Source organism: Rhea pennata, chromosome 1 (genome assembly GCF_028389875.1).
Source record: "Rhea pennata isolate bPtePen1 chromosome 1, bPtePen1.pri, whole genome shotgun sequence".
NCBI lineage: Eukaryota > Metazoa > Chordata > Aves > Rheiformes > Rheidae > Rhea > Rhea pennata.
In genome coordinates, this window is record NC_084663.1 from 159,886,275 (window position 1) to 159,898,928 (window position 12,654).

A 12,654-nucleotide genomic window follows, 5' to 3' on the forward strand; every position below is an offset into this window, starting at 1 on the left:
ATGGCTCCCAAGACTCAAGCTAATATTTTTGAATTGCATGGTACTTCAGTATGCTGATATACAACCTAATCTGTGTTCCCATACACTGCTGTACTGCCCAATATTGTTATGCATGCAAGTCTGATATATTCAATACATACTTCATCCTTTCTTCAGTCCTACCATAAAGCATCAACCTATATAGCTTTATTATTTTCCTGATGCCTACATGCAGAACACTTCAGTCTTGCAGGCTGCACAAGCAGAGGAGCACAACAGCCCATTCTTGCTTGTGTTTAAGAAATATTTAGCACGGCACTGCAAGGTTCACAGAGAGGTAAAAGCACAGGCTGCGTAAGAGGAAATCCATACACGTAAGTTCAAAGTATTCTACTACTACACAAAGTAATTTGTGTGTAGTAGCCACAGTAGTCAAATACTTCCCAGGTGTAGGAAGTGGCTATGCTGTAAAACACCGACTCAAATTTTACCTTAATAAAGATTAGCTCTAATAGATTGCCCTGTGACTTCCACGTGCAGTACTGCTCATCGCACGTGCAATAATGTTGGAAGAGGACGAATAATAAAATATCTGCAGAAGAGTTTGATGTAGATCTTACTGGCGTGAAAGTTGTTGAAAAGGCTTTGGTGTCTTAAAGTGAAAAGCTTCTTATGTATGGTAAATTTGGTCCTGGAATTCAGCATGCTGGAGAACAAGGAGCAAAAACAGCTAAGCAGCACTACCGTAAATCAGCCACCTCATGTCACTCCTGATGCACTCATGTAGCCTTTGCAGAGCCACTAAAGTATGTCAGTACCATTCTTCATGGGACTCCTATTTCTAGCAGGATGCAACACAAGAAACAAGTCTGGGTGTAGCACTACTGTCCACCTCTTAAATCCTGCCTGAAACCTGGGTGCTGGAGCATGCTTCCTCAGCACACTGTAGCAGAGCTCCTCAGAAGTTTGAATCTAATTCTTTAGAATCAGCTCAGCTCCAGCTGGATTAACATTTTGCTAAGTTACCTGAGGATGCCTGGGCTGCGCTTCCTATAACCTAGAGTAACTGGATTTTTCTGCTTCCAAGGTTTACCAGCTCCTCTGCTATTCTTGATAATCAAAGCAGTCTGCATTAACAATGGCAAACCGCCTCTGTCCTTTTAAATGGTGTTCTTATTTGTCTCCTGACTTCCATCTGGTGTAGAGGCAACATGTACCAGGTATGTCTATTTTTACATCTCTTCATCCAACACTCTCAGATGTGTCACATACAGATCAGGTAGGGAGTTCCCAGCTCCCAATATGTTGTTCATCTGCTACACCCAATGTTGCCTGTAAGGAGTTCAGCATATCAGTCCTAGCAAAGAACATAAAAGTCTGGACTGGCTCACATGCATCCAGAGGTCAAATAATTTGTTTGTTGTGAGGGTTATCGGGGTTGGTTTTTATGTATCTCTTTTGTGATGACAGTTTTTTCAAGAACCTTTCTGCCTATGCATGTAAAATTAAAGAGTTCTGAGTAGAACTGGGAGGGAGGATTTATATCAAGTACTACTGATGAACACTTTATGTAAGAATTCAACTGCAGTACTCAAAATCATGAGACATCTTCTCAGAAGGCAAATGTACAAGACACGGACTTCACTACACAGGCCCAGCTATTCAAGCACCATTTATGAAAAAGCGTAGCTTGCATAAAAGCAGCCAAATGTTAGAGGAACAGCTGAAGCTGCAGTAAAGAACTTTCAGGGTTTTAATATAACTTGTATTCAGAGACTACCATTTACCTCACAGAATGACAGAGCCCAGATGTGAAATGAACTCTTCTGCATAGCCAGCAACATCTACCACCACCGTCAACCATCACCCATAGTACAGAAATCACCCCCAAAGATAACTAGAGCTAAGTAATACCAAAACAATTTGTACTTGGTATTAACTTTCAAAATGTTTTTTGCCAGTAGAACACTGGGACATTAGCAGAAATAAAATCTGGCCAAACAGTATCAACTAAGCAAAAAAGCCAAAGGCACGTTCAAAGACATTGTTACATGAAAAAGAATTTTACAGCTATATCTAGATGATGTATGCTAGAACTGCTTTATTACCTGATTCTACCTAAGGCAACAACAGTCCTACCCTCAGTGAAGAACAGTAATATTCAGGACAACTATGGTATATAATGCCAACTTAAGAAAAGCGAAACTTACTCAGGTAAGTCCACAGTAGTGTGTCAGGGCCACCTCATAATACAAACACAAAATAAATTCAGGTTGAATGAATCTGAGAGTATTCCTGGTCTAGAAATTTTTGGAAATGCAGCTACTCAGTAATCTGCACAAACTGACTGGTTACACTGCTGAACCCCTTTTATTGATGAAATCAAAATACTCAAGTTTTCCATTCATTTACTAGCACTTAAGATTTTCTTTGTGCATGCAGCTAAAGATTTTCCCAAATAAATTTTAAATATGCTAAAAGGAACCTACAGTGTCTTCCTCCCATGTTACCTAGGAAACAGTACATTAGTATACTCTTAGGTGGCATCAGTCTATTAGAATTCTGTTATCCCTTCTTCCAGATTTTATCATTTTAAAAGTTTGGAGTATTAAAAATAACTTAATTTTAACAAACACATAGGCTTTTTATTTAAATTATTTGAAGATATCTTCTCCTAAGCACCCACAGTTACCATGTCTGGGATGCAGTAAAAGATAGAATCAACTATGGGATAAATTTAAGTGCCATGGATGTTTACAATAAGAATAACTTAAGGTGAAAAATGACCACAAAACTTAATATTCTACTTAAATTATTCTACATGATAAGACCAATTTAAACACAAGCATTTAGCAAACAAGTTAAAAAAAGTCCTAATCATCTCATAGTCTCCCTATAGTTTAAAAGAAGAGTTTTGTTTTCATTAAAATATCTAGAGATGAGAGATGCAGCCTACAAACATTCAGAAGACAGGAAGACTGAATAGCAAAAACGTGCAGTGGAGTATCAGCAAAAAGGAGATAGGCTTTATAGGACATTGATTGTAAATCTGATCTATGCGCTGCATCAAATAAGATGTAAGAATTCTTGGTTATTTCTCTCATTCAGACCTCTAATGAGAGCACAGACTATTAAATTCACCTTCGTATTGCCTCAAGGATCCACTGGAAGTATATTACATAATCTGCTGTTATTTATTTTGCTTTATTTTAAAATCAGCAAAATAAATAATAAACAACAAAATTCAGACTACGCAGAACACACACCATAATATCCTAGTTCAAGATGACTCATTAGGGTCAGATTACCAGATGAAGCAAAACATTTAAAGCCAACCATAATTGCTGCTACTAAGAGCCACTCATTAATCTCCTATTTCTTCCAGAGAAATATCAAATGCAACTTCAAGGACCAACTTACCTGCAAAATTTTCAAGGACCAAAATACTTCCAATGAGCTAAATAATTATTTAGGTTCTGAAAAGTAGTTTCAAAATTTAAATTAAATATGACTGGGTCAAAACATCTCAGATATGATTCCAGAAAACTGCCTTTCACAAAAACAGTTTTATAATACAATACATTAAAATATTTAATATATATTTAGAATGCATAAGAAGCCCCAAAAGAACTACATTACCAAAATCTAGTACAGTTGTGTTTGTTTGTTTGTGTTTGTTTTGCCATTGCCAAAGACAGGAATTCTGTGGAAGGGAGTGAAAGCAAGGCAATGGTGACAGAAGGAGTCCAGTAATGTTTGACATTTTTACTACAGTATCTACGTCCCAAGATGCTAAAACCATTTATTGATTAGAAATAGCATCAATAACTAGGTCACTTTTTAAAATAACCTAGCATGGCTAAAGAAATGCTTAGTATTATTAAGTTTCACCAAATTGTATTAGAATATGGCTTTAACCAAGATCTATGGATGTTACAAAGTCTGCCAGAGATGGCACACTGGGCTATAGGACTCTTCAGTTTTATCTGGTATCATCATTCTTATCACTCTCTGATCAGGTGCCCGGTTATTTTATCTAGAGTCTCTGATACAGGCCCTGGAACTGTGACCCAACAGCTGTTTGCTGTTGTGCTTCTACCAGAGGTTACTGTTGCCAAAATTCAGTTAGCTAAACAGAACACATGTGCAGGTATGCTTCCCTGATGCAAAACGCAGTAGCTTTGCTTGCACTCACCTTCATTAACCTAAACAATCAGACCCTGCACATCAGTGACTATATCCAATATACATTTCAGTCAGCTACTTCTACGATAAAAGCAGGAAAAAAAAATCTGAGGGCACAAACTAAAACTGTCTGTTAAATTGTCACAAGGATGCTTTTGGTGAATATATGTGGATATTCCTAAAAGCTATGCCTCACCTAGAGTTTGTCAGTGCCGCTGTACCAGCCAAGCTCTAAAGAATAAGTTTAGGTCAATAAGAGAGGTCATTACCAGTATAAGTTGTATCAGTTTCCTAGATAAAATGAGTGTAAAAAAAAAAATACTTTGTACAAACAGAATAGTATCTTCTCTAGGTTTCTTCCTAGCACAGATGTTTATTACAATCACAATTTTCCACTCACTCCTCCCACAGGCCTATCTTGGTAAAACCTTTAAGTGCTGGCTATGGCTTTCCACCCATTCAGCCAAATGAGGATACTTTTCACCCCTCTTCATTCTCCTGGAATTACAGACACATGCAACCAAAAGGCTGTTCTTCTAAGTCTCTATTATTTAATAATAATAAACAGAAGCAGCACATCAAGTAAACTGCTATCAGATCCATTTGTAAAAAAAAAAAAAAAAAAAAAAAAAAATCCCTTCACCTGTGAATGCGTCAAACATCGAATAACTACAACTAATACCTCTACTTAAACAAAAGACTTGCTCCCCCACAGTAAGAGATTGCTTTCACACTCAGATTTGGATTTGGTCTGAAGTATGCAGTTTGTCAGCAAAGTTTTGACTGGCTGCATCCCAGCCTGCTCTGAAGAGTGCAGCGTCAAAATCCATTTCACAGTCAATTCAATTCTTCATTGCCACACATCAAATTCTTTGTAATGTAAACCAGCCCAGAGGCAATCTTCAGTGTCTGCAAAATCTGCTCAGGTAAAACATGAACCTGAAAGTTATCCTTAAACGGATTTACCATTACATGTATCCTTAAATCTGTCTGCCGAACAGTGTGGTTTAAACAGACTTTTTTTTTTTTTTTTTTTTTTTCTTTAATGCTTCGAAACGTTCTTTCTCTTCCCCGACATGTATACGTACAACTGGCGAAGCAGTCACGGAACAACTAGGTCTAAAACAAGACCTCGCAAGGGCCCGATGATACAGGAAGAGCCGTGACCCAGAGCACACCAACCGCTGTCAAAAGCACAACGACAGCCAAAACAAAAGCTGCTTCTGTTTTATCGGCGTTGTAATTTTAGGAACGCTGGGCAAGACCGACACAGTCTTTTTCCCCCCTTTTCCCCCAGTGCAGGGAGCCCTTCAGTCACGCATCAGAAGCGGCTGGAGACCAACCTGAGCGGCACCCGGGCCCGCCCGCCGAGGCACAGCTCCAAAGCCCCCCGGCGCCGGGCGCGCCGCTCCGCGAAGCGCGGTGACCAGCGCACGGAGAGGAGCCGGGAGAACGCGCAACCGCCCAGCAAACGGCTTCCTCACCCCGAGCTGCCCCGCGGCACCGGCCCGGAGCCGCCGCCGCCCCCCGCCCCGCGGGCGGGCGCCGCCACACCCCTCGCCGCCTGCCTCCCCCCGCTCCTCCTTGCCCAGGCTGCGGCGGGGCCGCCGCGGCCGCTACTCACAAAGCCCGTTGGAGCCGGTGCTGGTGAACATGGCGGCGCGGCGCGGCCCAACGGCGGCGGCTCGCGCCCGCCGCGGCGCTCGCGCAACCCCCAGGAAGCCGCGCAGACCCCGCGGCGGCGCCCGGCGACGGGCGGCTAAGGCGGCCGCGATGGGCCAAACTGCGCCGTGAGCGAGCCGCCGCCGCCCCCTGCCGGCCCAGGCCGCCGCCGCCGCCTTCCCCCGCCGCGGTGCTGCGAAGAGCTTTGCGGTTCACGGCGCAAATTCGTTCTTTTTTTTTTTTTTTTTTTTTTTTTTAATCAGCTTGCCGGATTTTTAACCTCAGCCTCAGGGAGAAACCCTGAGTAAGGGACCGGCGTTGCTGGAAGGCATTCTTCAGATGCTTGAAATGCTGCATACGTGCAAAATTAAACTCGGCCGGGTGCGATGCTGCAGGGGTGAAGCGCTGGCTGGGTTTTATTCGTCAAAACAGCCGTGCTTTCACGTGTACCTTCGGACAGCAGCGTTCTGAACGATGTGCAGGCAACATTGCATAGAAGTCCCGCTCTTCGTTACTAAACGATGGCACTTTGTACGCTGAGGTGCTGCCTCGCCATTCCCACAGGCGTGCGAACCCAGCTTGGCCTGTCGGCTCCAGCTGCCGCTCGGTGATCTTGCTGGTGAAGGAGGGGGGGGAAAAAAACATTTTATATGGAGCTCAGAAAGCTGAGAAAACAAGAATGATAATACTTGGGTGTGCAGGACATTTTTACAGGCAGGAGTGACTCACGGCCACACGGGATTGGGGATCGTGGTTTATCCGTAGTTTGCTACGTAACAGTTTACTTTGTTCCCTTACCTTCCTCGAAAGATCAAGTATCCCGAGCTGCTTGCATTCTCCTCTCTGCAGCTCAAGAGATTTTTTTGACCCTGTGTGTGTGGGGGGGGGGGATATAGCATCCAAAATAGCTTGCGTTCATTGAATATGTTCTTTTAATCGACCTGCGGTACAGAAGTCTCACAGGTTTGGATGAGCTACGTGCAGGCAAGACCGCGAGCTGCAGCGGGGAGCACTTTGAAGGCGGCACCAGAAAGCCAAGCAACCCTGCCTGAGATTGAAGGACTGCTGCTGCTCAGGACCAGCCATCCCAGAACGCATCACGAGCCGCCACAGACGTTGCAGGCACAGGGAAGGTGATTTTGAAACTCACGTACAGATAGATACAGATGGATGGATGGATAGATAGACAGATGATAGATAAAAATATGAGTTAGTCTAGGTATAATATAAATATGTACAACAGGTATAATATAAATGTGTACATATAATTAGTTCCATCTTTCTAAAGATGATTCAAATTTAAAATTTTTAGAGGCCTTTGGAAAGCCAGACTCACTACGCTTTGAAAAACTGTAGCACCCAAGGGTAGATCTGGCTCACCTGTACTTTGGGAGTACACAATGTGAGCATCTACATGAGAGTCACATGTAAGCACTCATTATAGCTAACGAACATGTAGGCAATACGTTCAGGTGCATCTAGAGAAGCTTTTGTATGACCAAAAGAAGGTATCTACTTTTGGATGAAGTGAATTGCTCCCCAGACTTCACTGATTCTACCGAACAGATCTCCGTTAGCCATCATGGTAAGTCAAACATCTAGAGCACGTGTAGATACCAACACGGTGGACACCTAAGCTAGAGTGAGCCAAATTCCACCCCTGATTTTATTCAAATGTGGCTGAAAATTATTGGGGCAGCAATATATATTCCTCTGTCCTATAAGCTCCATTTTGAAGATTTCCCTACATTTATGTTCCCACAAGATAATAACAATTAGAAAGATTCTTCTCTGAGACATTCAGCACCAGTATGGGATGGAAGTCAGAATCATTAGACATCCAAGAGACAAAAGCATGTATTTTGCTCAATAAGGATGCATTTAGGCAAATATTTAACTGCTATTTTGGATGCTGATCCGGGGACTTGTTATCACTGACAGATATAGTAAAACTGAGTATCAGTAGTTGGCAAGCTTCTGCCAACAACATACCAAATGCTTGCAGGTTTGTCAGTACTGCTGGGATACTGGGAGCTGGCTCCAGATTTCATTGCCACTGTTTTATTTAAGCCTGTTAATATATTAGTGACTTTATTAAATGTCTTATAATATCCATGTTTCAAAAAAAAAAAAAAAAAAGATTTATTTATTAAGTCTTTTTTTAAAGGATGAGATCGGATTGGATACACCATGTGTTCTGAGAAAACTATATACCCCAAGCTAATAATTACACTTTCACAAACTGATTGAACTATAGATGTAACTTAGTCTTTGCCTTCAGATATAGTGCCAGCCAGAGACTTCATTAAAGGAGGTTTTTTTTATCCTGAGATAGATTATGTTGTCCAATAGCTTGTCATAAAAAGGATGCAAATGATGTGTTTAAATATAAGGAGTTGTCCACTTTGGAGTTAAATGAAATCACCAGTCCTCACGCTTGCCTTGGAACATATCCCAGAATAGGAAAGCTAGCACTTATCTGCTAATCCACTTAGAACAAGCTTAGAAGGTTTTGACACTGCTCAAATGTCGGCTTAAATATCTGCATTTGTTTATTACGTCTAGTTAGTGGGGGGTTGATTTGATATGCTCAAAATAAACTTATTTAAATTTCCTATTCAAAAAAATCCCAGGAGACTGGAATTTACATTACTAACTATTTTCTCATGTGACTAACTTGTTTTCTTCTCTAAACTTGCAGTGTTTTTGAACCAACTCTACAATTACTAATTAATCTGATCTCTAATAGTCAGATGCTCCCCAACCATACAGAATGAGGGACAGCAGAAGAATAAAACAGAGTGGAAATAGTACACCTCACTCAGGAATTTTCTGCCTTCACTCAGTGCTGTCAGGATTCTGCAGGTCCAGGGGAGATGCTCTCTGTCTCTCAGACATCTGTGGCATTCATACATGCTGCTATTACAAGTGTCATATTACCTGAACTATTAGCAGATTTCTAAAAAGAAGTTAATCTTAATGATTTTAATAACTTCTCCCTACCTTGTCTTCAGTTAAAGAATAGTGTAAAGAAGAAAGCTGTGCACAATACCCTACAGATGAGAATTTTATGGCAGCATAGCTTGCTGATAGCAGTTTCTGTGAGAACAGGAGGAAATGCAAATTGCTCCAAGGTAGAGCAATTCACTGGGCTGAAATCAGACTGCTTGGTCCTGTCCTTTTCCAAAATTAGAGATTTTCTCTCATTCTCTCAGAAGTGAATAATGCTTTGCACCACAGTAGACTTTTTGTCCTCTTGAAATGTAGTGGGTTCATTTTATTACACTTTTTTTTATGATGGCTAGAAGATACACAGCACTTCATAGATGAGTTCTTTCTGTGTATCGCTGGTAGGCTTAGAATTAACATAAGAAGAAGTAGTGTGGGAAAAGGATGAACTTCTAGGTGTTTTCTAAGTTCTTAAAATGTGCATAAAGTAAAATAAGGCAAACTGATGAAAAAATGGCAAGAATATTGTTTTTTATCTGATTTTGTCAATTGATTTTGCATCACCATACCACGAAAATTTAAAGAGTGCTCAAAAGTTTTCAATGTGCTATGGTTTTATCCATTTCAATGAGGTTTTTACAGACCATTAAACACAGTGTGAAACCTGAGCTCCATACCAATGTCTAGTAATAATAACATGCGAGTAACTATTGCTGTCTAGTTAAAGCATCACTCTCCCTTCTTCCAGCTGGAACCCCAGAATGGGAGGCAATCACACTTCGAGTGTTTAAGTGACAAGCTGGTGGCCACCAGCAGCCATGAGCTCCTGCTCTTTTCACTGCTCATCTCAATCTCCATCCAGAGCCTCTTCATGCCTACTCCGTTGTCAGAGTCCCTCCTGACCGCAACCGCCACCTCCCGCGGCATTCCCTAGTTTGTTCCCACAAGTCACCCTCAGTGTGCCCCGTCTTTGCCCTCTGACTTCACACCACGAGGCATGCTCCTCACATGTGGGCGAGAGGAGAAGAGCAGTGCAGTCCAGCCTGCAAAGCTGCAGAGGAAGCACAGGAAAGAAGGCCTGCAAACTCACGCTTACTTGGACTTCTGGAGGCAGTGTTGCTTTCTTCTCACCAGCTGTCCCTATGGGTTGAATTTACACACTTACCATTTTTACGCTGAAAGTCTTAACTATCACTTCCTTTTTAACAGTCGATCGTGTGACCTCTAAGACCACATGCAAAGTGACCACTGCACCCAGATGTTGGCACCTCTGTGCTTAGGGGTAGCATCAAGCACCCCTAACATATCTAGGGGTAGATCAGCAGCTTTGTCTCCAAACACTGGTAAAACACTCACTCCCTCGTATTTGTCATCCTTGAGGGTAAGTAAGTTCTTTGTCATAGGAGCCTTCTTCTACTTGGAAGAAAGTTGGGATCCTGTGAGAAACAGCAGTGGCCAGTAGTAAAACCAGGAAATAGATCATAATGCAGGCATGTTAGGAAAAAAATGTTAAAATATGCAAATTTTGGTATTTCCTAACCGTTGATTTTTACACCAGTTTTATGTTTAACGTTCTATGTTAATATTTGCATTTCATTTGATTTAGAAAGAGGTGAAACCTCATTCTTAAAAGAAGGTTTAAAAATACACTCTTCTAGCTACTTTTAACTGAGCAGCTGTCACTGGATTTTAAATCAGTCATGTGAAAGGCATTAATTTACTACAAACAAAGCTGCAAAAGACAAGTAAGAATCTGAGGTGATGAGTTTTAAGCATAATACATAGAAGATCCAATTAAGGAACCCATCAGAGGGGCAAAATATTATGTTCAGCATTGAGTAACGCAACATACTTTGCATATTTGTACACTTTTCACGCATACTGGAGATCAAGCACTAGCCATCTATTTTAGACTGAATTTATGTCAATCTGCAGTTAGTATTAAATTACTGAAGATGACTATCAGTGATATAGTAAAAACTTAAAATCTCTGAGATGTAGAAAACAACTTACATGGTTGCATGCTGGTGTAGCTGTGTTGAAATGCACTACTATAAACATTAGATTTTAAAAAGTATTTCTAGGGGTCTTTAAAGGATTTTTTCCCTGATACCTTTTCATGATATTTCATGAAAAATCTCAGACCTCCTTTTCCTCTTACATAACTATAGACTTGCACATTGTAGTCCTATCTGTACCCCCCACAGTGTAAAGGTTCTGAAACTCCTAGATCTACACTCCAGAGAAAACTCTAGGTTCTTTCTCCTTAAAAGGGAATACAGACCACCAACACTGTGATGTTTTCAGGTAATAACACAGCCAAAAAATGAGAAGGCTTTAAGCATTCCTTTCTCCCGAATGCCATTATTCCATTTGTATTTTATTTATTTAAATTCAGGCATGAAGTGGTAGTAGTTCTGCTTTCCCTTAATGGAAATTCTGACTGGATGTTTAATAATTATATTTATTGAAGCTAGAAATCAGTTCTTAATATCCTGACTTCTGTGGGCACCGAATCTGTTCAAATCTTAGTCCATGATGGGATAGGTCTAAACCAAAGGATTTTTACTAAAATATAATGATGCCTCAGAAGAAGATACATGAAGTTAAAGAATTTTCACTCCAGAAATACACTTGCATGTATTTGTAAAAGAAGTAGATATGCCTACAGGAAATAGGCATTCCTGGGGTTTCTTTTTTCTCTAAAAATGTTAATAATGGAAAGTTAAATGCAAAAGGTCTATACCACATAAAAGTGTAAGATTTTGCCCAGGTAGGGCCTTGAAGTTGCAATCAGAAAAATAAGTGCAGCCAAGCTATTAGAAGCACAAAGAATATGGCCTATTGCAATTATCCTTGATGCTTGTTATACGTTTTTCAGCGTGGCCTATTTTCTGTATGTCACTACAAACACAACAATGCTGTTATGGTGTGTAGAACTGAAGTTTAGATCTAGTCTAAAACTGCAATATAAAAGTAATTAAATGCAAGAGCCAGCATTCTTACTGCAGCTTTAATTCCTCTCTGTTGCATTTTGGCACCTTTCTTATTTTTCTTGCTGAATGCAATTTAATAGAGTTTAGTATTTTTAAAAATACCTGGACTACTTGGTGTCCAGGGGAAGACCACGGGTGAGAGGGGGGTGTCAGCTACAAAAATCATGCTTCTTGAGGGCAGTTGCTGCGGATGCAACTACCACGTCAAAGAAACGTTTCCTGGCCTCAAGATCATTTGCTCGGCCCGCAAAGAGATCGCTGCCATTTGGGTCTCTTTTTTTCTTTTCTAGCTGATGAGTCTTTCCCCACCACAAGGTGGAGGTGCTGGTATTCTTCAGTTCCCAGGCTCAAAAGGGAAGGCAGATTTATTCTGGGCTCCTAGGGAATTTACTGGAAAAACAAGTGCTGAAATTGCGAGCTGTCCTAATTTGCAAATAAACCCCCAAATGCCTGAATGATGACGCTTCCAAGCGATTCTTGTGCACTGCCTTGAGCCTTCCTGCCCCCTCGGGACTTCTCGCCTCTGCCCTGCTCTGGTGGCCCTGATTCTCAGCCAGGTCCCAGGCTCCGGATGGGGGAGTTGGAGATGCTCATTTTTCTGCCATCGTTCCTGCAACAAATGGAAATGAGAGCACAGGCTGAAGCTGATGGGAAGGAAGAATTAAAAGGATTTATTTAATATTTGAGAGGGTGTGTAAAATGCAACATGAGTCCTTTCTATTATGTATTGTAGAGCTCACATCAGAATTTTTTGAGGGCTTGCTAGTCTCAATGCACGTAACAGCAAATAAAACCAGCTGTGCAGGGGAGTGAGGTCTTATTTATTTATATACTCATTTAACAGTAGACCCCTAAGTTTGCACTGATGCCATATTTTTATGTT

The 12,654-nt window shown here is 41.1% G+C and overlaps 1 protein-coding gene across 1 annotated transcript in view; it reads right to left on the reverse strand.

The window, feature by feature from the left end:
- Positions 1 to 5,887, reverse strand: part of UBAC2 (UBA domain containing 2) — a 102,305-nt gene extending 96,418 nt beyond the window's left edge. The window contains exon 1 of the mRNA XM_062575762.1: positions 5,789 to 5,887. Within this exon, the coding sequence (XP_062431746.1) occupies positions 5,789 to 5,819 (31 nt within the window). The 5' untranslated portion in view covers positions 5,820 to 5,887. The remainder of the gene's footprint in view (positions 1 to 5,788) is intronic.
- Positions 5,888 to 12,654: the final 6,767 nt, after the last annotated feature.